General features: G+C 43.9%; 1 protein-coding gene across 2 annotated transcripts in view; it reads left to right on the forward strand.

Moving 5' to 3' along the window:
* The window catches only part of usp37 (ubiquitin specific peptidase 37), a 102,699-nt gene that overhangs the window by 29,014 nt on the left and 47,465 nt on the right, over positions 1-26,220 (forward strand). For both annotated transcript variants that reach the window (XM_063051429.1, XM_063051430.1), the window contains exons 6-13: positions 1,505-1,582; positions 2,903-3,000; positions 3,735-3,813; positions 9,321-9,482; positions 14,171-14,302; positions 17,887-18,010; positions 24,513-24,718; positions 25,591-25,708. In XM_063051429.1, coding sequence (XP_062907499.1) covers positions 1,505-1,582; positions 2,903-3,000; positions 3,735-3,813; positions 9,321-9,482; positions 14,171-14,302; positions 17,887-18,010; positions 24,513-24,718; positions 25,591-25,708 — 997 coding nt within the window. The remainder of the gene's footprint in view (positions 1-1,504; positions 1,583-2,902; positions 3,001-3,734; positions 3,814-9,320; positions 9,483-14,170; positions 14,303-17,886; positions 18,011-24,512; positions 24,719-25,590; positions 25,709-26,220) is intronic.

Raw genomic sequence — 26,220 nt, forward strand, 5'->3', positions numbered from 1 at the left:
TTAAGGAAACCATGCTGACCTTGGCCTGATTCTGCTCCTATGTTATATGGACTTAAATCCGTACGTTTTATTATTTAATCAATGAATTTTTCATGTTAATTCAGGTGTTCGTGAAGTGAATCGGATTGGAAGCTACTGTCATCAAAATAAATAACATATGACTTATGTGAAACCTGAAGTGTAAAAGTTGCCTTTTGGAACAGCTTCTAGAACCAAAACTAATGCACACTAGGAACTTCCTGTATGCAATTCTCGGCACTCTCTCTCAGATAGTGTGGGAAAGTTTCACCGTAATGCTACTGAGGATGTTACCGGAGCCCCATAAAGTAGACTAAATAATATTACATAAGCTGGGTTTTATCCCTCAGAAGCCACTCATTTTGTTGGTGTGTTTCTTTTTTTATTTCTGATTCCTCTCCAGATAAGATCTTAAGACATAAGCGTAGAATTCGGCCATTCAGCCTAGCAAGTCTGCTCCCCCATTCCATCATGGCTGACTACTTATACCTCTCAATCCCATTCTCCTGCCTTCTCCCAATACCTTTGATGCTCTTATTAATCAAGAGCCTATCAATCTCCACTGTAAGTATATCCAGTGACTTGACCTCCACAGCTGTCTGTGGCAATGAAATCTACAGACTCACCACTCCGGCTAATGAAATTCCTCCTCATCTATGTTCTGAAGGAACGTCCTCCTATTCAGAGCTATGCCTCTTGGTCCTAGACTCCCCCACTATAGGAAACACTCTTGCCACATCCAGCTTTTCTAGGCTTTTCAATATTCGATAGTTTTCAATGAGATCCCTCCTTTTTAAAAAAAAACTCCAGTGAGTACAGATCCAGAACCATCAAACACTCCTCAGAAGTTAATCCTTTAATTCCCAAAGTCATGAACCTCCTCTGTTTTAGGGGGCATGTACTGTAAACAAATGTTGGTTGTTTTCTCTGGAGGGGTGGAGGCTGATGGGAGTTCTGATTGAGATTTATAAGATTATGAGAGACATCGATAGAGTAGACAGACAATATTTTTCCTAAGGGTTGGAAAAAAATATTCATGCAGAAGGCATCCATTTAAGGTGAGGGGTTGATCTCAAAGGAGATGTAAGGGGCAAGTTTTTTTATACTGACAATGGTGGGTGCCTGTTTTGGTGGTTGAGGCAAGCACACTAGAGACTTTTAAGAGATGTTTCGATAGGCATATGAATGCAAGGAAAATGGAAATGTATGGACATTGTGTTAGTGGAAGAGATTAGTTAGCCACTTGATTACTCATTCAGTTGGTTTGGCACAATATTGTGTACTGAAGGGCATGTTCCTGTGGTGTACTGTTCTATATTCTTTATTCCTTGTACCAGAGGGGCAGGACGTTCAGGAGTGCTTCTGGTAGTGAAGCCACTGAGTTTATTGGTGTCTTTCTGTTTTCTTTCTGATTCCTCTCCAAATGTTTTGCACCATAATTTTTAGTGAATTTGATATAATAACCCTGTCAATATTGTTATTAAAGGAGTGAAAAAAGAAAGAGGCTGCTTTCCCCAGACTTGGAGCTGACTGAAGATTATCCCAAAGAGAATGATGCTTCCAGGTCAGTACCCGCAGGAACTCTGAAGCGATTGAGGCTGTATCTTAGCATAGGAATGAAATGGCCCAGGTCAGAGAAAGGTGCATTATATAGTTTTACATTGGGTGGTAACAGTATAAATTATGATTAAGATTCAAAATTATTTAATGTTATTTCCTCTACATAAGGAGAACAAAATAATTGTTAATAATACATAACAAAATAATAATAATGAACACACAATAAATATAAATACGTAAGATACCTTGTATACATTGATTGTATGTCCATAAAGTGATGCTAGGCTCTACATAATGTGACTGACAGGAAATAATGAATTAGTGGTGGAGTTGGTGTGTGGAGGTGTTGATCAGCCTTGCTGCTTGGGGAAAGTATCTACTTTTGAGTCTGGTGGTCCTGGTGTAGATGCTAAGTAGCCTCCTTCCTGATGGGATTGGGACAAACAGACCATTAGCATGGTGTGTGGGATCCTTCATGATATCACTGCCCTTTTTCTGGCACCTTTTTTTTATATATGTCCTTGATGACAGATAGGTTGGTGCCAGTGATGCGTTGGGCAGTTTTGATTACTTGTTGTAGAGTCTTCCTGTCCACTGCAATAGTTTCCATACCAAGCGGTGATACAGCTTTTTAAGATGCTCTCTACTGTGCATCTGTAGAATGACATGAGTATGGATATATCTAGAGCTAAATTGTAAATCAACTCTATTTCAAAGATCACAGGACAGGGACAGGTTTCCATAAGACCCTAAGACATTGGAGCAGAATCAGGCCATTTGACCTAAAGAGTCTGCTCTGCCATTCCACCTTGGCTGACTTATCCCTCTCAACCCCTTTCTACTCCTCCCCGTAAGCTTTGACACCATTACTAATCAAGAATGTATCAACCTCTGTTTTTAAGTATACCCAATGACTTGACCTTCACAGCTGTCTGTGGCAATGAATTCCACAGATTCACCACCCTCTGGTTAAAGAAATTCCTTCTCATCTCTGTTCTGAAGGAACTTCCTCCTACTCTGAGACTGTTCCCTCCGGTCCTAGACTTCGCCACTATAAGAGACATCCTCTGCACGTCCACTGAATCTAGGCCTTTCAATATAATATAGGTTTCAGTGGAAAACAGGCCCTTCGGTCCTTCACATCCATGCTGAATTGTTATTCTACCTAGTCCCATTGACCTTGTGCACATGTTATAAGTAAGTTTTTCATTGCGCCTGTATGTTTGCAGATTACTGTAACTTCGACAGCTGTATCTGTTTTCAGTGATCACTAGGGCTAATGTGGATATAAACTGATCTTTTTATTAATCAAAATTTATTACAGCAACAATAAGGCAAGTGGAGACTCTGGTCGGAAATTCTTGAGCAGTTGCCGTGAAAAGCAGCTGAGCCTGAAGCAGGTTGAAGAGAACAGGAGTTCTGGTGGGTATTTTCTTTATCTGAACCAACTCATGAGATTGGTCCATGGCATCTTCATTCCCCTGTTCCACTATTTCTAAGGCTCAGAGCGAACAGGATTCCTCAGATTTGAAGTTTAGAAAATTGATTTTGCTCTTGGTGTTCTGCTAGCTCAAAAACTGTATAAACACAAGAGATTCTGCAGATACTAGAAATGCGGAACAACGCACACAAAATGCTGGAGGAACTCAGCAGATCAGGCAGCATCTATGGAGGGGAATAATCAGACAACATTTTGGGCTGAGACCCTCCATTGTATTGTGGCTTCTTCCCCCTTCCTTTCCAGTCCTGTTTTAGCCAGCAATGTCGACTGTTTGTTACACTCCATAGGTGCTGCCTGACAGGGAACGGAGAAGGTGGAGATAAGAGTGGAAAAGGGCGCAGCAATTAGTGTAATGTTATTACAGTGCCAGCGACCCAGGTTCAGTTCCCACTGCTATCTGCGAGTAGTGTGTCTGTTCTCACAGTGACTGTGTGGGTTTCCTCCGGGTGCTCCAGTTTCCTTCCACGTTCTAAAGATGTACAAGTTAGTTAGTTTATTGGTCAGACGGGTGGAATTGGGTATCGCAGGCTTGTTGGGCCGGAAGAGCCTGTTACGTTGCTGTATCTCTAAATAAGAAAGTAAAATGCCTCCAGATGGGTTGGTGCAGTCCAGCGGATTCAAACTCTGCACTTCAGCATCTTTCTTCCTCTTGCAGGTGTGATGCCACTCCAGTCCTTCTATGGAAGTCGAGCCTCTTCTAAGGATTATTCCGCAGGGAACTCGTTCTTGGACAGGTGAGCCATGCTGGGGGCTTCTGTTACTTAGACCCATCTGTATTTGTTTTGCTTTGTTAACTCTATTTGCTGAGGCATTTTGTAGCCTTGGGTGAAATCATACATCAAGTCTGTTGGATGTGAAGCATGTTTTATCTGAAACTGCTGGCACTGAATAAACCTGTACACACCTGTTGAGCAGACTAGATGAGGCGAACAACAGTTCTGCTCCTATATCTTGTAGTCTTGTCTGAAATCCTCTACAGAGGGTGTGTGAGGGCTAAACTGTATGATTACATTACTGCACATTTTCCTGTTGGTACTTGTACTGTTCTGGTACAGCAACATGGTAACTATGGTACTGGATTGAGTCCAATCACCTATGAGATTGAATAAAAGTCATGAGAGGTTGAGGTCAGGTGAGGTGCAGTCTTTTTTCCGGGGCTGGGGAACTAAGGTTTACAGGTAACAGGTTTAAAAGGGGGAGAGATTTAATAGGAACCTGAAGAGCAACCTTTTCACACGGGGTGTCAGTATATGGAAGGAGCTGCCTGGGGAAGTGGTTCAGGTGGGTACAGTAACAATGTTTAAAAGATATGTGGATAGGAAGAGTTTAGAGGGATAATAGGCCAAATGTAGGTAAGTGGGACTTGCTTGGATGGGAGTCTTGGCCGGCTTGGACAAGTGGGGCCGAAAAGGCCCAAACCATTGCTCAGTGACTCTGGGTATGAAAGCTGACATTGACGATACAACCAGGGAAAACTGGTGAATTAACAGTAGTCAGTGTTGGTTATTAATCAGCAATTAACAACAAATTGTCTCTTTAAGGTGGTAGTTGAGGGTAGTTTACAGGAACTATTATCAAAATCCGGTTAATTATTACTGACGTATCGAGAAATTTGTTGTTTTCTGGCGATACTTACAAAATAACTCTAAATTACAATAAGAATATTTATTTAAAAAGTGCAAAAAGATTAAAATAATGAGGTAGTGTCCTTGGTGGACTGTTCAGAAGTCTGATGGCAGAGGACAAGAAAGCTCTTTGCCAGAGTCTTTGATGACGTACCAAATCTTCTCAAACTCCAGTGAGAATGTTTTACAGGCTCTATTATCAAGCAGATTTTGGCACTAGGCCGCAAAAGGAGGTATCAACCCATCTGGAGGCATTTTACTTTCTTATTTAGAGATGCAACACTGTAACAGGCTCTTCCGGCCCAACAAGCCTGCGACATCCAATTACATCCATGTGACCAATAAACTAACTAACTTGTACATCTTTGGAATGTGGACGGAAACTGGAGCACCTGGAGGAAACCCACACAGTCACAAGGAGAACAGACAAAATTCATGCAAATAGCAGTGGGAATTGAACCTGGGTCGTTGGCACTGTAATAACATTACGCTAACTTCTGTGCCCTTTCCACTCTTAATCTCCATCTTCTTTCCCTGTCAGACAGCACAGTATGGTCCTTCAAACCCTCAATTTTGTGCCGACCTACTGTAGATAACCTACTTTACCATCTTCCCTCCTGAATAGCCCATAACCCTCCATTTTTCTTATATCAATGTATGTGGCTGTCAAAGAGCACTTTAAGTGTCCCTTTTTTTTTCAGCCTCTACCACCATATAACACTGCATTCCAGGCACTCACCACTCTATGTTTACAAACAGCTACCTCTGACCTCTCCCGTGAACCTTCCTCCACTCACCCTAAACAGACGTCCTCTAGTATTGTCCATAGTTGCCTGGGATAAAGGTTTTGGCTGGCCACTGTCTGTGCCTCTTGTATACCTCTTTCAAGTCAGCACCTTCGCTCCAAATGGAAAAGACCAAGCTCGCTCACTCTATCCTCATGAGACATGCTGTCTATTCCAGGAAGCATCCTGGTAAATATCCTCTGTACCCTCTGTAGAACTGGTTAATACTTCCAAGTGTGATCTAACCAGAGTTTTATGGAACTGCAACATTACTTCTCCACAGTTCTTAAACTCAGTCCTTTGACTAATGAAGGCCAGCACACCATCGTCTTCTTAACCACCCTATCAACTTGCACGGCTACTTCAAGCGATTGATGGACCCCAGCACCCTTCTGTCCCTCCAAACATTTAAGAATCCTGCCATTAACTTTGTACTCCGCCTTCAAGTTTAATCTTAAAAATAAAAATGAATCACTTCATACTTTTCCAGGTTGACCTCCATCTGCCACTTCTCCACTCAACCTGTCACTGCTCATCCTCTCAATGTCCTGTTGTAACCTTTTAAACTATCCACAGCACCACCAACTTTCTGTCATCTGCAAACTTACTAATATACCCTTCCATTTCTTCATCCAAGTTATTTATAAAATAATCACAAAGAGCAGGGATCCCAGAACAGATCCCTGTGGAACACCACTAGTCACCAAATCTAGGCAGAATACACTCCATCTGCTACCACCCTGTGCTTTCTGAGGAGTCAATTCCAAATCCACACAGCCAAGTTTCCTTTGGTTCCGTTCTTCTGACTTTCTGGATGAACCTACCATAGGGAGCCTTACTGAAATCCATAAATACCACATCCGCTGCTCTAGCTTCATCAATTTGTTTTGTCAATCCCTCAGGCAACTCAATTGAACTTGTGAGGCATGACATATCCCTCACAAAGCCACGCTGGCTCTGCCTTATAACACAATATTTCTCCAAATGCTTGTAAATTATGTCCCAAAGAATTGTCTCGAATAGTTTGCCCACTACTGTCGTAAGATTAACTGGTCTATAATCCCCAGGACTGTTCTATTACCTTTCTTGAAGAATGGGACAACATTTGTCACCTTCTAGTTCTCTGGCAATACTCCTGTGGCCAGCAACATCTTCCCTTGCTTCCTCTAGTAACCAGTGGTAATTCCAGGCCAACCCCAGGAATTAATCTATCGAATACATTTTTACTACTGCTTTATCCACACTGGAATCTTTCCTGTAATACCATGGGTTCGTAGCTTGTTAAGCAGCCTCGTGTGGCACCGTGTCAAAGGCCTTCTGAAAATCCAAGTACACAACATCAACTGATTCTCCTTTGTCTATCCTGCTTGTTACTACTCCAAAGAATTCCAACAGATTCGTCAGGCAAGATTTTCTCTTGAGGAAACCATGCTGACTATGGCCTAGTTTATCATGTGCCTTCAAGTACCCTGAGACCTCATCCTTAATATTCGACTGCGACATCGTCCCAGCCACTGAGGTCAGACTAACCGGCCTATAGTTTCATTCTTCTGTCTCTTTCCCTTCTTAAAGGGTGGAGTGCCATTTGCAATTTTAAAGTCTTCCAGAATCTAGTGATTCTAGAAAGATCATTACTAATGTGTCCACAATCTCTTCAGCCATCTCTTTCAGATCTCTGGGGTGTACACCATCTGGTCCAGGTGACTCATCTACCTTCAGACCTTTTAGTTTCAACCTTTTCTCAAGTAATGGTAACTTCACCCACTTCATGCCCCCGACACCTGGAACTTCCACCGTACTGCTGGTGTCTTCCACAGTGAAGACTGATGCAAAATGCTTATTCAGTTCATCCGCCATTTTGTTGTCCCCTGTTATTACCTCCCCAGCATCATTTTCCAGGGGTCTGATATCCACTCTCTCCTCTTTTGCACTTGTACCTGAAGAAACTTTTGCTATCCTCTTTAATATTATTGGCTATTACTTCCGTATTCCATCCTTACCTTCTTAATGACTTTAGTTGCCTTCTGTTGGGTTGTAAAAGCTTCCCAATCCTCTAACTTCCCACATATTTTTGTTCTATTATATGCCCCCTCTTAGGCTTTTATGCTGCCTTTTGAGTTCTCTTGTTAGCCATGGTTGTGTCATCTTTCCTTTAGAATATTTCTTCCTCTTTGGGATGTATATCTCCTGTCCCTATATAGCCTAACCCCTCTGCCTCCAGGCACATGTTTTAGGTTATAAAAGCTTGTTTAGAATGAATTTTTTATAGTCTGGGTATTGTCAAATGAAAAGCCAGTGTTAGTCAGCAAGCAAGTGGTGGATAAGCAATATTTGTTGAGGGCACAAAGAGACGAGGGAAGGCCAGGGACCTTCCTGGAGCTGTTCTCCAAAATAAAGACGAGAGAGGCCTTGCTCTCTTGCCCCTACCAGTGGGTAGGAGATATAGGAGCTTTGGGTCCCACAAAACCAGTTTTAGGAACAGTTATTATACTATAACCACCAGCGTGGATAATTTCACTCGCCACAACTCTGAGCTGTTTCTGCAACCTACAGACTCACTTTCGTCAAGTCTGCAGCTCATGTTCTCAGTATTTATTTTATTATTATTATTTTTTTTACATGATTTATCATCTTTTGCACACTGGTTTGTCAGTTTTTGCTATATATGGTGTTTCATAAATTCTATTGTATTTGTTTTTCTGTAAATCATGCAAAAATGTGTTTCAAGGTAGTTTATGGTGACATACAGTACTGTGCAAAGGTATTAGGCACATGTAAAAGAAACATTCCGTAAGGTGAAGATGTTTTCAAAATATTGAAATGAGAGTATCTAAAACATTGCTATAAAGAGCAGTAGAAAAAAAACTAAATGAAATCAATATTTGTTATGCAGACAAACAACACTTTAATTCCACATTCCATTCCCATTCTGACATGTCTATCCACGGCCTCCTCTACTGTAAAGATGAAGCCACACTCAGGTTGGAGGAACAACACCTTATATTCCGTCTGGGTAGCCTCCAACCTGATGCCATGAACACTGACTTCTCTAACTTCCGCTAATGCCCCACCTCCCCCTCATACCCCATCCGTTATTTATTTTTATATACATATTCTTTCTCTCACTCTCCTTTTTCTCTCTCTGTCCCTCTGACTGTACCCCTTGCCCATCCTCTGGGTTCCCCACCGCCTTGTCTTTCTCCCTGGACCTCCTGTCCCATGATCCTCTCGTATCCCTTTTGCCAATCACCCGTCCAGCTCTTGGCTCCATCCCTCCCCCTCCTGTCTTCTCCTATCATTTTGGATCTCCCCCTCCCCCTCCCACTTTCAAATCTCTTACTCACTCTTCCTTCAGTTAGTCCTGACGAAGGGTCTCGGCCTGAAACGTCGACTGTACCTCTTCCTAGAGATGCTGCCTGGCCTGCTGCGTTCACCAGCAACTTTGATGTGTGTTGCTAATATTTGTTATGGCCACCATTTGCCTTTAAAACGGTATCAATTTTCTTAATTACACTGTCATGCAGTTTTATAAAAAAAAAATCGGCTGGGGTAGGCTGTTCCAAGCGTCTTAGAGAACTTGCCACAGTTCCTCTGCAGAACTTTGGCTGCCTTGCTTGCTTCAGGTAATCCCAGACAGTGTTGATTATGTTGAGATCAGGGCTCTGTACGTGGCATGCTGTATGAAACCAGATAAAAAATCTAGAGTGCCTAAGTCTTTTGCACAGTACTGTGAACTTTAAACTATTGAGTACAAAGGTAATAAAAGAAGAGGGGTCAGTAACAGGATAAACATTGTTGGGTTGACTTATTTAATTTGCTTGCTTCTGACAGGTCTGGCCTTTCGGGTCAATTTCCCTCGGCAAAAAGAAACCTGGGATTTTTACCTCAGCCCATACCCCAGTCGGTGAAGAAACTGCGTCCAAATCAAGATTACATGGGATGGAATAAGCCACGGGTGCCCCATCCAACCCAGCTCCCACAGCAGCTTCAAGGGTAAGGAATGAGGCAGGCTCCTGGTCAACTGCACGAACCAGGCCCACCTCTGGTGTCTTGTTTGACTGGAGCTCTGAACCAGCCATTCTGCTAATGGACCTGGTCTTTTCAGAGAGATTAGCTTTATTTGTCACTTCTTAAGTCCATCACCCCTACTGAGGCATGGGCTGCCAACAGCAGCTCTCCAAAAGCCCTCTGTCCTGGGCCAGTCTTTCAAGTTGTCCCGCGGTGTAGCCCATCTTTGAAGATCCCTCCTCTCCCAGAGATCAGGTCTTTGGAGTTTCTGTTGACATTCTGTACCTCTTTTCCTATATCTTATGGTCTCTGGGATTTTACAGGATGATGTTGCTAGCCCCATGCCCAATCCTCCTTTCGCAGCTGGGCTTGGACCTTCCATGACAAAGTTTTTATTTGTTACATAGATAATCAAACCCTACAGTGAAATGCGTCATTTGTGTCAAATCGGCAAAGATGTGGTGGGTATCCTGCAAGTGTCACCACACTTCCATTGCAAACATAGCATTTCCACAGCTTACTAACCCTACCCCGAACGTCTTTGCAACATGGGGGGGAGAAAGACAGATCTCTCAGCGGAATCCCAAATGGTCACCAGGAGAGGATACAAACGCCTTACTGACCGCAGTGGGAATTGAACCCTCGCTGCTGTCTTTTAACTGAAACTCTCCAATCCAGTTGAGTGAATGAAGAATATGAAGAAGAAGATTTAGAAGATTAGTTTTATTTATTGCATGTACTTTGAAACTTACAGTGAAATGTGTCGTTTGCATCAACAACCAGCACAATCCAAGAATGTGCTGGGGGTTGCCCGCAAGTGTTGCCATGCTTCTGGCACCAACTTAGCATGTGCGCAACTTACTAGCCCTAACCTGTATGTCTTTGGAATGTGTGAGCAAACTGGAGCAGCTGGGGGAAACCTATGAGGTCACAGGGAGAATGTACGAGCTCCTTACAGGCAAAGGCAGGAATTGAACTTCAGTCAGTGGTGGCTGGCACTGTAAAGCAAAACAGTAACTGCTATGCTGTCCTGACCCCCTCGCTCCATCGATTCGTGAGAGTCTGGAAGGACGGTTCCGGGGAATTCCATCAATGGTACTGGACTGAATCTTGCTGGGCATTTGTTTAATTAGTTTAACACAATTCAGACTATAAAATACCAGTCCAGGCTTATCCACAGAAATCTTTCCACCAGTACCCAATACCTATTGGTACTTAGGTTTCTTATGTTCCCATCTGTGTTCAACACTGAACTCCTCCTGTGATTTGACCCGCTTAGCACCTTGCTCTCACTGGTGTTTTGTGAGAGCGGCATACCTCTCAATGTTTACCATGGGTCATAAGACATGGGAACAGAATTGGGCCATTGAGTTTGCTCTGCCATTCCATTGTGGCTGGTTTATTATCCCATCACTGGAGATGCAGACAACAACACTCTCTAGTGGTGAACAAGCCTACTGCAGCTGTCAGATTCAAAGCTTGCATTAGACCATAAGATATAGGAGCAGAATCAGGCCTTTCAGCCCTTCGAACCTGCTCTGCCATTCGATCACGGCTGATTTATCTTTCCCTCTCAATTCCATCCTCCTGCCTTCTCCCTGTAACCATTGATGCCCTTCCTAATCAAAAACCTATTAATCACCACTTTAAATATACTCAATGACTTGGTTTCCACTGCTGTCTTTGGCAATATATTCCACAGATACACCACCCTCTAGCTAAAGAAATTTCTTCTAATCTGTATTCTAAATGGATATCCCTCTCTTCTGAGGCTGTGCTCTCTCGTGCTGGATTCCCCCTCTATAGAAAACATCCACTGCACTTCCACCATATCCAGGCCTTTCAATATTTTGTAGGTTTCAGTTACATCATCCTGCATTCTTCTAAACTTGGGAGTACAGGCCAGAGCCATCAAATGCTCCTCATATTCTAACCCTTTAATTCCTGGGATCATTCTTGTGAACCTTCTCAAACACCAGCTCAGCCTTTCTTGGATAAGGGTCCAGAACTGCTTAATGTACTCCAAATTGTGGGCTGAAGGGCCTATTTCTGTGGTTTACTGTTCTATGTGTCACTGCAGTGATTGCTCAGCCCAAGTGCTGCTCAGTACTTCCTGTTTAATAGCTTTATCTTCCCATACAACCTTCTAACACTCACTTGTAATTGATTTGGTTTTTGTTACTTGTTTTGTTCCCCTTTCTGATTTTATCCACCTACGATTAAGTTGAGCAATCTTTTGGGAAAGAGGGGATAATGAAGAAAAATGTCCACTTTGCAAGAAAAATAAATAAAAGGGAACTGAGAGGCTGCTTTTTCCACAGTGTGATGCGTATGTGAAGCGAACTGCCAGAGAAAGTGGTAAAGACGGCTGCAGTTTGGTGTGGTACAGTAACTAGACCTTTCCTTGACAGCTTTTAACTCAGAATTCTTGCTGCATCATCTGGGGAACATCAAACAACAAAGTTTACGGTGGTCCAGTAGCACAGAGTCATAGAACACTGGCACAGAAACAGGCCGTACCGCTCACCGTGTAAGACCTACCCTGGTTAGTCCTACTTAAGTACAATAGCTTGCACTTGTCTGCATTAAATTCCACGTACCATTTTTCCACCTGGTCCAGATCCCACAGTAAGTTTTGATAGCCGTCCTCACTGCACCTCCAATCTTGGCATCATCCAGTCTGCTACATAGGTGATATTGATGACAAACGATAACTGCACCAGCAACCCGGATTCAATCCCTGATGCTGTCTGTAAGGAGTTGGTCTGTTCTCATTGAAACTGTGTGGGTTTCCTCGCTGCTCCAGTTTTCTTCCACATAGAGTCACAGAGAAGTACAGCACAGAAACATGCCATTCGGCCCATCTAGTCCATGCTGAAACCACTTAAACTGCCTACTCCCAATGACCTGTGCCTGGGGCCATAGCCTTCCGTACCCCATCCATGTACCTATCCATACTTCTCTTAAACATTGAAATCGAGCTCGTATGCACCACTTGTAGTGGCAGCTCATTCCACACTCACAGCACTCTGAATGAAGACGTTTCCTCTTAAACTTTTTCATCTTTCACCCTTAACCCATGACCTCTGATTGTAGTCCCACCCAACCTCGGAAAAAGTCTGCTTTTATTTACCCTATCTATACCCCACATAATTTTATATACCTCTATCAAAACTGCCTCTCAATCTCCTACCTCCTTACGAATACAGTCCTATCTTATTCGATCTTTCTTTGTAACTCAGGTCCTTGAAACCCTTCAATATCCTTGTGAATTTTATCTGTACTCTTTCAACCTAGTTCACATCTTTCCTGTAGGTTGGTGACCAAAACAGCATGCAATACTCCAAATTAGGCCTCAGTAATGTCTTGTACAACTTCAACATAACATCCCAACTCCTGTACTCAATATATTGACTTATAAAGGCCAACATAGCGAAAGCTTGCTTTCTGACGCTATTCACATGTGACCCCACATTTCAAAGAGGTATGGGTGGGTCAGTTAATTGGTCACATGAGTATATTTGGGTGGCGCTGGCTCGTTGGGCCAAAAGGCCTGTTACTGTGCTGTGTCTCTAAATAAAGTAAATAAAAGGTGACTGTGGGAGGGGGTTGTCTTTCAATATTTTAAAGCAGTTACTTGATCAGAGTCAGGTTTAATATCACTGGCATATGTCATGAAATTTGTTAACTTAGCGGCAGCAGTACAGTGCAATACATGATATAGAAAATATAGAATTACAGTAAGTGTGTGTGTATGTGTATATATACATGTTAAATTAGAAACAGTGCAAAAACAGAATTTTTTTTAAAAAAGTGAAGTACTGTTCATGGGTTCAAGGTCCATTTAGAAATTGGATGGCAGAGTGGAAGGAGCTATTCCTGAATAGCTGAGTGTGTGCCTTCAGGCCTCTGTACCTCCTTCCTGATGGTAACGATCAGGAAAGGGACATGTCCTGGATGATGGGGGTCCTTAATAAAGGACACCATCTTTCTGAGGCACTGCTCCTTGAAGATGTCTTGGATACTGTGGAGGCTAGTAGCTATGATTTAGCTGACTAATTTTACAACGTTCTTCTTTAGATCCTGTGTAGTAGCCCTCCCCCATACCAGTCAGTGATGCAGCCTGTCAGAATACTCTCCAAGGAATATGTATAGAAGTTTGAGTGTTTTAGGTGACAGACCAAATCTCCTCAGACTCCTAATGAAATATAGCCACTGTCTTGTCTTTTTAGCTGCATCAGTATGTTAGGACCAGGTTAGATCCTCAGAGATCTTGACACCCAGGAACCTGAAATTGCTCATTCTGTCTGATCCCTCTCGGAGGATTGGTGTATGTTCCCTTGTCTTACCCTTCCTGAAGTCCACAATCTGCTCTTTGGTCTTACTGACGTTGATTGCAAGGTTGTTGCTGTGACACCACTCGGCTAGTTGGTATATCTCACTCCTGTACGCCCTCTCATCTCCATCTGAGATTCTGCCAACAATGGTTGTATCAGCAGCAAATTTGTAGATGGCATTTGAGCTTTGTCTAGCCACTTGATGAGCAAGTGACTGCAAAATTATCTTGATAGCTGATCAAACAGATTCAAGAGACATAGTGCCATACTTGGCTTCCTGATTGGGATGTTGTGCCTCTGCTCTGTCTAATGGCATTTGTCTGCTTTGGTCGGCAGGTTTTCAAACCTTGGCAATACCTGTTATATGAATGCCATCCTGCAGTCCCTGTTTTCTCTTCAGTCTCTCTCAATGGACCTTTTGAAGCAGGGAATCCCCTGGAGGAAGATCCCAGCGAATACTCTACTGAAGTAAGTATTTCTGAACTGTCCAGCTCCGCTCACCTCCTTATAGAAAGAATGAGGATGTGTAAGTTTTATAGATGTTGTGGAGGATGTTGTCTGCATTAGAGAAACTCTGATTAGACCACACTTGGAGTAGTGTGTTCATTTCTGGTCACCTCATTATAAGAAGGATGTGGAAGCTTTAGAGAAGGTGCACAAGAGATTTATTCAGATACTCTACCTCCTCCAGAATGCACAGCTTAAGCCATATGGATCAGTGTAATCAGATCATCTGGGAAAGAATCAAAGAATCTACAGATACAACTTGAAGTCAGAGTACAGGGTAATAGCAGGATTCTTAGTGTGGAAGAGCAGAGGGACCTTGGGGTCCACATCCTTAGATTCCCTCAAAGTTGCCACACAAATTGATAGGATAGTTAAGAAGGCGATTGATATTGGCCTTTATTAGTCGGGGTATTCAGATCAAGAGCTGTGAGGTAATAATGCAGCTTTATAAAACCCTGGTTTGTGTCCAGTTCCGGTTGCCTCATTACAGAAAGGATGTGGAAGCTTTACAGAGGGTGCAGAGGAGATTTACCAGGATGCTGTCTGGGTTAGAGAGCATAAGTTATGAGTAAGTTAGGGCTTTTCTCTTTGCAGCAAAGGAGGATGAGAGGTGAGTTGATAGAGATGTGTAAGAAGATCAGAATCATAGATCGAGTGGACAGCCAGAGACTTTTTCCCAGGGTGGAAATGGCTAATACAAGAGGGCACAATTTTAAAGTGATTGGAGGAACCTATAGGGAGTGTGTCAGAGGTAGGTTCTGTACACATAGTGGTAGGTGTGGAATTCACTGTCGGGGGTAGTGGTAGACGCAGATGCATTAGATACAAGAGACTCTTGGATTGGCACCTGAGTGAAGGAAAAATAGAGGGTTATGTGGGGAGGGGGGGTTAGATTGGTTTTAGAGTAGGTTAAAAGGCCAGTACATCATAGTGGGCCAAAGCGTCTGTGTTCTATGTTGTGATGTGAATTTGCAGTTTTGTGAAGTTACCAACACTTTCTGTAGAAGTGTTAATTTCACGTTTATATTATGCACACTAATATAGCCCATGCACATGCTGTCAAGAAACACGGGTCACTGGGATTGTGAATACAACATTTCTGCCAGTCAGTATTGGGTGGGGTTGGGGTGTGTATGGGGTAGCGCAAGGCCTTTTCTTGCTTGCGTCTCAGTGGAGTATGGGTTGGAACACGGAACAATACAGCACAGGCCCTTCGGCACAATATGTAGTGCTGACCTGCTGCATGAAAGCAGCATCCATCAAGTACCCCCACTATCCAGGCCATTCTCTCCCTCTCCCTCTCCCTCTCCCTCTCCCTCTCCCTCTCCCTCTCCCTCTCCCTCTCCCTCTCCCTCTCCCTCTCCCTCTCCCTCTCCCTCTCCCTCTCCCTCTCCCTCTCCCTCTCCCTCTCCCTCTCCCTCTCCCTCTCCCTCTCCCTCTCCCTCTCCCTCTCCCTCTCCCTCTCCCTCTCCCTCTCCCTCTCCCTCTCCCTCTCCCTCTCCCTCTCCCTCTCCCTCTCCCTCTCCCTCTCCCTCTCCCTCTCCCTCTCCCTCTCCCTCTCCCTCTCCCTCTCCCTCTCCCTCTCCCTCTCCCTCTCCCTCTCCCTCTCCCTCTCCCTCTCCCTCTCCCTCTCCCTCTCCCTCTCCCTCTCCCTCTCCCTCTCCCTCTCCCTCTCCCTCTCCCTCTCCCTCTCCCTCTCCCTCTCCCTCTCCCTCTCCCTCTCCCTCTCCCTCTCCCTCTCCCTCTCCCTCTCCCTCTCCCTCTCCCTCTCCCTCTCCCTCTCCCTCTCCCTCTCCCTCTCCCTCTCCCTCTCCCTCTCCCTCTCCCTCTCCCTCTCCCTCTCCCTCTCCCTCTCCCTCTCCCTCTCCCTCTCCCTCTCCCTCTCCCTCTCCCTCTCCCTCTCCCTCTCCCTCTCCCTCTCCCTCTCCCTCCCCCTCCCCCTCCCCCTCCCCCTCCTGCCATCTGGAAGGAAGTACAGGAGCCTTGGGTCCCACACCATCAAGTCCCCAGGGATAATTACTATCCTACAACCATCAGGCTTCTGAACTAGTGCAGAAAACTTCACTCACCGCAACTCTGAACTGATTCCACAACCTACAGACACACTTTCAAGGACTCCACAACTCGTTCTCAGTATTATTTATTTTTAATTTGTACAATTTTTCTTCGTTAGCATATCTTTGTGTATGGTTTTTCATTAGTTCTATTGTATTTCTTTACTTTGTATTTCTTAAAGCTAACCTCTGTCCCAGGATACTGACAGACTTTTACTGCTGTACCACTGAGAGCATACTCACCAACTGCATCTCAGTGTGGTACGGCAATTGTCCTGTATCAGACCGCAAAGCACTCCAGCGTGTGGTGAAAACTGCCCAGCAGATTATCAGCACCCAATTGCCCACCATTGAGAACATCTATCATAAACACTGCCTGGGCAGGACGAAAAGCATTATCAAGTATGCATCTCACCCTAACCATGGACTTTTTACTCTCCTCCCATCCGGTGGGCGCTACAGAAGCCTCCACTCCCACACCAGCAGGCACAGGGAGAGCTTCTTCCCTGAGGCTGTGACCCTGCTGAACCTCACATCACAGCACTAAGCAGTATTGCACCCATATTGTACTGTTTCGGTACTTTTATATTTGTGTGCTGTAACACTTACTTTTTATTCACAGTTATTTTGTAAATAACACTATTCTTTGCATTTCTGGATAGATGCTAGCTGCATTTCATTGGCTTTGTATTTGTACTTGGCACAATGACAATAAACTTGAATGTAATCTAATTGAATTTTCTTCCAGAGGTTTACAAAAAAAAAAATCTCAAGGTAGTATATGGTTTTATGCACTCACTGGCCATCTTTTTGGGTACAGCTGTACACCTTGATAATGCAAATATCTAATCAGCCCATCGTGGCAGCAACTCTGTGCATAAAAGCATGCAGACGTGATCAAAAGGATCAGTTATTCAGACCAAACATCAGAATGGGGAAGAGGTGTGATCTATGTGGCTTTGACCCAGAAATGATTGTTAGTGCCAGATTGTGGTTGGTTTGATTATCTCAGAAAGTGCTAATCTTCTGGAATTTTCATGCACAACAGCTTCTAGAGTTCACAGACAATGATGCAAAAAACCTTTTTAAAAAAAAAAAATCAAGTGACATTCTGTGGTCACATTCCTTGCTAATGACAGAGGTTGGAGGAGAATGGCCGTACTGGTTCAAACTGACAGGAAGGTAACAGTAACTCAGATAATCACATGTTACAACTGTGGTGTGTCGAGGAGCTTCTGAACACACAACACATCGCACCTCAAAATGGACAGCAGCAGAAAGCCATGAACGTGCACTCAGTGGCCACTTTATTAGGTACAGGAGGTACTTAATATTTAAAGTGGCCAGTGATTGTATATCAGCGTTGATAAATTTACTTTGAACTTTGGGAAGCAATATTTTCATGCTGTCTGTTCTGTGGGAGAGTGGGTGTGTAGCTGCTTCTTGCAGCTTAGTGTTGCCTCTGACCTTTGTGTGTTTAATCTTTGGCAGGCGGTTTGTCCAGCTCATGGTGAAGAAGGATAACTGTAGCATGGAGGTAAAGAAGGAGTTGCTGAAGAAGGTGAAGAGCGCCATATCAGCCACTGCAGAGAGGTTCTCAGGATATGTGCAGAACGTAAGGATCACAGGTGTCAGGACTGAGGGGCTGGGCTGGTGACTGCTGCAATGGGATGGTCTGCTTTCTGTCATTGATAAAGCCCCTTGTGTAGGATGTGGGGCAAAGTGGAATTAGAACAAAGACCAAAGCTGGGACAAACTCTTTGTTTCCACTGAGGTTGGATCTGATGAGAACTAGAGGTCACTGTTTAAGATTGAAAAGTGAAATGTTTAAGAGGAACCTGGGGGCGGGGGGGTGCAGAGGTGGGGGGATCTCCACTCTGTGGAATGAGCTGCCAGCGGAAGTGATGGATGCAGATTTGATTGCAACATTTAAGAGAAGTTTAAGCAAGTACATGGATGAGAGGGGTGTAGAGTGCTACGGTCCAGGTGTGTGTCAATGTGATGAGGGAGAATAACAGTTCACCACGGAATAGATGGGCTGAAACCCGTTTCTGTGCTGTCTCTAAGCTTATCCCTAAGTGATTTGGATGACAACAGCTTTGGAATGGAAGTGAAGGAAAGGGAGGTTTGGATTAGTTTGTCAGATACGCCGGGGTGCAATGAAATTCCTTGGCTGTCTGAAGCCCACAAATTAAGACAGTTAATATTTCAGATCGAGACCATGGGTCCTGGTGAAGAGCCTTTGCCCAAAATGTTGACTCTTTATTCTTCTCCATTCCTCTCCATAGATGCTGCCTGACCTGTTGTGTTCCTCTGGAATTTTGTGTGTGTGTGTATGAATGAATCTCTGGTACACTTCATTCTGCATTCTGCTACTGTTTTACCTTGTCCTACCTCAGTGCACTGTTGCAGTGAATTGATCTGTATGGTATGTAAGATATCTCTTACTGTACCATTTTCCCAATATAATACTAAATACAACAAATATGGTGAGCACTAAAATAATGGTGCAAAGCTAGGTAGTGCTTAAGAAATGCTGAAGTGACAATAATGGAAGAGGTACTGTAGAATTAAGAGTGTGAGAAGGTGGCAGCACCACTGGGAAGGGGATGTGAGAGAGGTGATTGAGTCAGAAGTCTGATGAACAGTGGGGATGAAGCTGTTTGTGATCCTGGCTGACCAGGTTTTCAAGCTCCTATATCTCAGGAAAGGTGATGATTAAACATTTGGGTGAGGTCTGGAAATTGATAGTGTCTTTGATTCCCAAAGGCGCCTCCAGTAGATAATGTTCTCTCTCTCATTTCAATATCTGCTAGAGATTGATTAAAGATTAGCTCTATATGTCCTATGTATATTGAAACATACTGTGAATTACATCATTTGTATCATTCTTTGTGATATGGTGGGGGTCACCTGCAAGTGTTGCCACGATTCCAGCACCAACATAGCAAGGCCACAATTCACTAACCCAAATCTGTACGTCTTTGGAATGTGTGTGGACACTAGAGGTAATCCACACGGTCATACGGAGAGTGTACAAACTCCTCACTAACTCCAGTCTTACAGCTGGTGCTATAACAGTGTTACCTTAACCACTACTCTACTATGCCGTCCCTATTGATTGCTAGGAATAATCAACATTTGCTTTATAGTGTGTCATGGGACTAACAGTTGTTGGGAAAAAATAAGTTTGCATTAGATAAACAGGTATGGTATTGATCTGGTGTTGATCTTTAAAAAGTAATAGAAGGGCCAATAAGAGCAAAGTATTTAATGACCAGATAATTCCAAAGTGTGTCTGCTTGAAATGTTGACAGTTTATTCCCGTCCATAGATGCTGCCAGACCTGCTGAGTTCCTCCTCTTTGGGGTGTGTGTTGCTCTGGATTTCCAACATCTGCAAAATCTCTTGTGTTTATCACTAAATTTTTGGTGGGAAATTTTCTATTGTCTTATCAATCCATTCATTGTTGTTATTTCTGAAGCAAAGGAAGAAACTGGCAAGGAACAAGGAATTGCACAGGTAGGAATATTGAAATCAGGCTGTACAAATACTGCAGACAAATGTGAAAGCAAACTGATGTCTGGTAGCTGTCACAGTTCAGGCTTCTGTTAAATGTTACTGTATTCTTAAAAATTTGTATGAATGTTTCCAGTAGTGGCAGAGTCCAAGACCTGAGGGGATAACCTCAGAATAGAAAGACATCCCTTTAGATCAGAGATGAGTAATTTCATTAGCCAGAGGATGGTGAATTTGTGGAATTTGTTACTACAGACAGCTGTAGAGGTCAAGTCATTGGATATATTTACAGCAGAAGTTGAGAGGCTGTTGATTACTCAGAATGTCAAAGGTTACGGGAAGAAGGCAGGAGAATGGGGTTGAGAAGGATAATAAATCAGCCATGATGGAATGGTTGGCAGACTAGATGGGCTAAATTGCCAAATTCTGCTCCGATGACTTCTAGTCTTGTGCAAACTGTTGTGTTTTGAATCCGAGGTCTGTGAAGGTGATGCAGTAAGCTTGCCTGCCATTAGAGGGGGTTGTTGTCTACGTCTCCAGTGTTGGGTTTAGAGTTACGTAGTACAATTGGTCCATGCCGACCAAGATTTCTGGCTAAATTAGTCCTAATTAATTGCCTATGGCATACATCCCTCTAAACTTTCCTATATATAACTGTTCAAGTTCCTCTTAAATGGTGTTAATGTACCTGCCTCAACCACTTCTGCATTCTTGCTCCATATACTGAACACGAGATTCTGCAGATGCTGGAAACCCAGAGTAACACACAAAATGCAGGAGGAACTCAGCAGGTCAGACAGCATCTATGGAAAGGAATAAACAGTTGACGTTTCGGGCTGACATCCTTCATCAGGACAGATATTCCATTAACCAATGAAATCATGGCTATTCTGACAATCTAGTCCAAAGACAACATCCATGAGTAACTATGTATGGGGTGGTACAAAAAGTCATAGAGCATTATAGCAAGGATACAGGCCCTTAGCCCAACCAGCCCACAGTGCCCACACAGCTAGTCCCAATTTCCTGCATTCAACTAACTTCCCACGCAGTCCCACACTCCATGTCCTGTACCTGTCCACGTGCTTCCTAAATGATACTACTTTACCTGCCTCAACCACTTCCTCAAAGGTTCAAAGTGCATTTATTATTCTATGTTTACAGTGTAGAACGCTGAGATTCATCTTCTCACAGGCAGCCAAGAAACAAAGGAACAACATGAAGCCCGTTCAAAGAAAACATCAAACAATCAACGTACAAAAAAAGATCAAATTGCGCAAATGGCAAAAAACAAGCGAGTGACACTCAGAATACTAAATATCAAACTGCAAAGTCCTTCAAACAGTCTGGGAATGTTCAGTGTTCTATCTACTGACCACCCCTCTGCAAGAAAAAGTTCCCCTTCAGTTTCCTATTAAATCTCTCCCTTCTCACCTCCAGGGATTCCCAACCATTTTACGCCATGGACCCCTACCATTAACCGAGGGTGAGTGGGAGCCTCTGTCTTAAACTTGTGTCCTCTAGATCTTGACTCACAGCCCTGGGGGAAGAAGACTATACATTCAGAATATAGATCTTCATGATTTTATACATCTCTATATGGTCACTCTTTGTGCTCCTACACTCCACTGTTTGATAGAGTTCCTGTGTCAGTCCTGATTTAGGTTTTTGGCCCTAAACATTTCTCCAAATAAGGCAGGCTTGAGGGACCAGAGAGTTAACATATGAGGAGTGTTTGACAGCTCTGGGCCTGTACTCACTGGAGCTTAAAAGAATAAGGGGAGATCTCATTGAACCCTATCAAATATTGGAAGACCTAGATGGAGTGGATGTGGAGAGGATGTTTGCAATAGTGAGAGTGTCTAGGACCAGAGGGCAAAGCCTCAGAATAGAGTGATGTCCTCTTAGGGTTGAGGAAGAATTTCTTTAGCCAGAGGGTGGTGAATCTGTGAAATTCATTGCCACAGATAGCTGTGGAGGCCAAGTCATTGGGTATTTTTAAGTGGAGGTTGATGGGTTGATTAGTTAGGGCATCAAAAGTTATGGGGAGAAGGCAGGAGAATGGGGTTGAGAGAGATAATAAGTCAGCCATGATGGAATGGCAGAGCAGACTATGACCCGAATAGCCCTTTGGCCCACTCATCTATGTCAATATGTTTGCCTACCTGAGCTAGTCCCATTTGCTTAGTTTGGTCCCAGATCCCTTCTAAACCTTTTCAATCCATATACCTGCCCAGATGTCTTTGAAATGCTGCAATAATGTGAACTTGGCCCTTTTTCAATCAACAATTCTAATATTAAATTAAAATGAAAATGTATATTTGTGTGAGGGTGAAATATGAATTTTTAAGCGTTGGGTTAGATTGTCTAACCAGCTAACCAGCAGTTACAGATGTTTGAGACATATGAGACTCTTAGATAGGCACAAAGATGATAGAAAAATGGAGGGCTGAAAGGGAGGGAAGGGTTAGATTGAACTTAGAGTAGGTTCAAAGGTTGACACAACACTGTTGACCAAAGGGCTGTCCTGTGCAGTAATGTTCTATTTTCTGTGTTCAATGTTCGATGTTATGTTTTAAGGTAGGACTAAGTATTTTCCACGCGTAGATACATTAGAGGCATTTAAGAGACTGTCAGGCACATGAATGGTTGAAAAATGGAGGGCTATGTAGGAGGGAAGAGTTAGATTGATCTTAGAGTAGTGTCTTGCAACCTGTTTTCCTGGTTAATGGCACCGGTTAAAGGGGAGAAGAAACAGTTTTAAAGATTTTTGATGGGTTTTTTTTACACACAGAAAGTCATTGATATCTGCAACTCACTGCCAGAGGGCATGGTGGAGTTAAATACAGTCAAGAGATCCAGTGCTCTTGATGTGATCTCCTCTACATCAGTGAGACCTAATGTAAATTGGGGTGGAGGGGTGCCTGCTTTGTCGAGCACCTTCACTCTGTCCACCACAAAAGGTGAGATGTTCTGGTGGCCACACTTTTTAATTCCACTGCCCATTCCCGTTCTGACATGTCGGTCGTGGCCTCCTCTACTGCCGTAATGAGGTCACTCTCATTTGGAAGATCAATGCCCAATGCTACATTTGGGTAGCCTCCAACCTGATGACATGAACATTGATTTCTCTAACATCCAGTAATTTCTCCCCCACTCTCTATTCGCTCTTTTTTTTCCATTCCCCTTTCCAGTTTCCCTCTCACTCAATCTCTTATCCTCACCTGGCCAACACCTCCGGTCCCCCCCCCCCCCACTTCCCTTTCTCCCATGGTCCACTCTCCTGTCCTATCAGATTCCTCCTTTCTTCAGCCCTTTATCTCTTCCACCTATCACCTCCCAGCTTTTCACCATTACCCCAATGCCACCAACCCACCTTCCCTCTCACCTGGTCTCACCTATCATCTGCCAGCTTGTACTTCTCCCTTCCACCCCTCCACCCCCACCAACACCTTATTCTGGCTTCTTTCCCCTTCCTTTCCAGTCCTGATAAAGGGTCTGAGCTGTGAGGCATCAGCAGTTCATTCCTCTCCATAGATACTGCCTAACCTGCTGAGTTCCTCCAGCATTTGTGTGTGTTGTTCTGGATTTCCAGCATCTACATATTCTCTTGTGTTCAATCAAGAGATATTTACATTAATGATGAAGTAGTAAAGGCATAGAAGGATACAGATCTAATGTGGACAAATTCAGAATTCAAGGTTGTTTATTGCTATTCTTCAGTACACGAACATAAAAGAAAATTAAATGGTTGTTACTCCGGATCCAGTGCAGCATAAAATACCACATTAAGCACAATTTTTAAAAGAAACAATAAAAATATGGTTCTTTGCAAAAGTCTGAGTTATGTCTGTGTGTATATGTGTACGTACACACACCCACACACACCCAACCCCACCCCGCCTAAGACTTTTGCACAGTACTGTAGTGATTTTATGTATTACAAAAAAAAACCAAATTTCATAACGTTGTGAGTGACGATAAACCTGATTCTGATATGGGTCTCTATTATAGACTAAGAGTGGGAAGGGAGCAGAGGGAGAGGAATCATGGTTGGGAAAAGGGGAAGAGAGAGGTGAGGGAGCAGGAAGCATTTGTGAGACATTCTGTAATCAATAAACCGATTGTTTAGAATCAACTGGCCTTGCCTGATGTCTCACGACTGTGTGTGTCTGCACCCACACCACCACCGCCCTCCTTCTCTGCCAACTGTCCCACACCCCTCCCCCACCCTGACCATTCCCAACATCGTTTGCTCCCTCCAGGTTTACAAACTCTCTCTCGGCTCCACATTGACAAGTACAGTACTGTGTAGAAGTGGGTAGCCAAGCTATATGTGTGTGCCTTTTCCACAGTACTGTAAATATGAAGCTGTCCTACAAAACAATGTATATTAAAGCAATGTGGATGGGCATAAAGGTCATCATGAACACATTGGGCCAAAGGGCCTGATTCTGTGCTGTACAACTGAGTCTGGTTTGGCTCAGACTCCGTCTTACAGTCTGACGGTCTGCTAGCCATGAGAGCTTAAGACAGGCTGGGTGGCCACGTTGCATTCCTGTTTCTGATTGCTTCTTTCCACGGTTTGGCCTGTTTAGGATGCCCATGAATTCCTGAGTCAGTGCCTGGACCAGCTGAAGGAAGACATGGAGAAGCTGAACAAAACATGGAAGAATGAGCCAGTGGCAGGCGATGAGAGTCCTGCGGGTCGAGTATGTCATGAGGCCGGTGCTGCCAGGGTCTATGCCTGCCCAGTCATTTGCAACGTGGAGTTTGAGGTCCTGCACACAATCAGTTGCAAAATGTGCGTCAATTGAGAGGTTTGATGGAAGAGTTGGAGAGCTGGGGTTGCACGCTATAACTAGATGACAGATCCATCTTTTCTTTCGTGTAGAGCCATAGAGGTGTACAACATTTGCCAAACAGAACCCAGATAATGTTGGGGTCTTTACAGCATCAGCTGGAACAATCACTTAAACTAGGACATGGCCCTTCAGCCCATGTTTTTTAACCTCCTCTGCAGAGCAGACTTGATGGGCAGAATGGCCTAATTCTGCTCCTATGTCTTATGGTCTATTCCAAGATCAATCTAAACCCTTCTCTCCCAAATAGCCTTCCATTTTCTTTCATCCTATCTAAGTCTCTAATGTATCTGCCTCTCCGACCACCCCTGGCAGTGCATTCCATGCACCTATGTAATAAAGGAAACTTGCCTCTGACATTCTTTCTCCTCCCCCGCCCCCCCCCCACCATACTTCCCTCCATTCACCTTAAAATTATGCCATTTCTGCCCTGGGGAAAAAATCTCTGGCTATCTATTCAACCTATGCCTCTTATCATCATGTACATCCCTATCAAGTCGCCTCTATTTTCCTTTGCTCCAAAGAGAAAACCCCTAGCCCTATAAAATTAGGAAAGTCTTATTGCAACTGTCCAAGGCACTGGTCAGACTACATCTAGAGAACAGCAAACAGTTCTGGGTCTCCTATTTAGAACATAGAGCAGTACAGACCCTTCATCCCACAATGTGCCAACCTTTTAACCTACTCCAAGATCAATCTAACCCTCCCTCCCACATTGCCTTCCATTTATTTCTTTCCATTGGTGTGTGTATTGGTAAACTGTGGCGGGATTACTGCTAATATGTTTTGTTTTATTGGTCTTGTGATCTTGTAGGTGTTGTGAAAGTGTCACCAAGCGGGAGCAGTTCAATGATCTTTCCATCGACCTCCCACGGCGGAAGAAGCAGCTGCCCCCAAGATCGATCCAGGATTCGATAGACCTCTTCTTCAGGGTGTGTTTCCCCTGACCTACTGCTGTGTTTGTGTCTGTGTATGTATGAATGAGGGCACTCGCACTGAAAGGAAGGTCAGGAGAAGATTGGGAGGTGGGGGGATTGGGGCAGGTGGTGGCAGGAAGCATGATATAGGAACTAGTTCATCGGCAGAGTCTAGATGGGCCACTGGCCTGTTTCTGTGCTGTAGTGATCTATGATTCTGGTGGTTGACACACAAAATGCTGAAGGAGCTCAGCAAGTCAGGCAGCATCAATGGAGAAGAATGAACAGTAGATGTTTTCGGCCAAAGCTATCAAGACTGGAGAAAGAAGAAGACAGAATAGAAGGGTGTGGAGGGGGGACAGAGTGCAAGCTGGCAGGTGGAAGGTGAGACCAGGTGAGGGGGATGGTGGGTGGATGAGGTAAAAGGCTGAAGAAGGAGGAATCTGTTAAGAAAGGACAGTAGACCATGGAAGAAAGGAAAGGATGAGGGGAACCAGGAGGAGGTGCAGAAAAGAGAAAGGGGTGAA

The sequence above is a fragment of the Mobula hypostoma genome, chromosome 6 (assembly GCF_963921235.1).
Source record: "Mobula hypostoma chromosome 6, sMobHyp1.1, whole genome shotgun sequence".
Taxonomy (NCBI): domain Eukaryota; kingdom Metazoa; phylum Chordata; class Chondrichthyes; order Myliobatiformes; family Myliobatidae; genus Mobula; species Mobula hypostoma.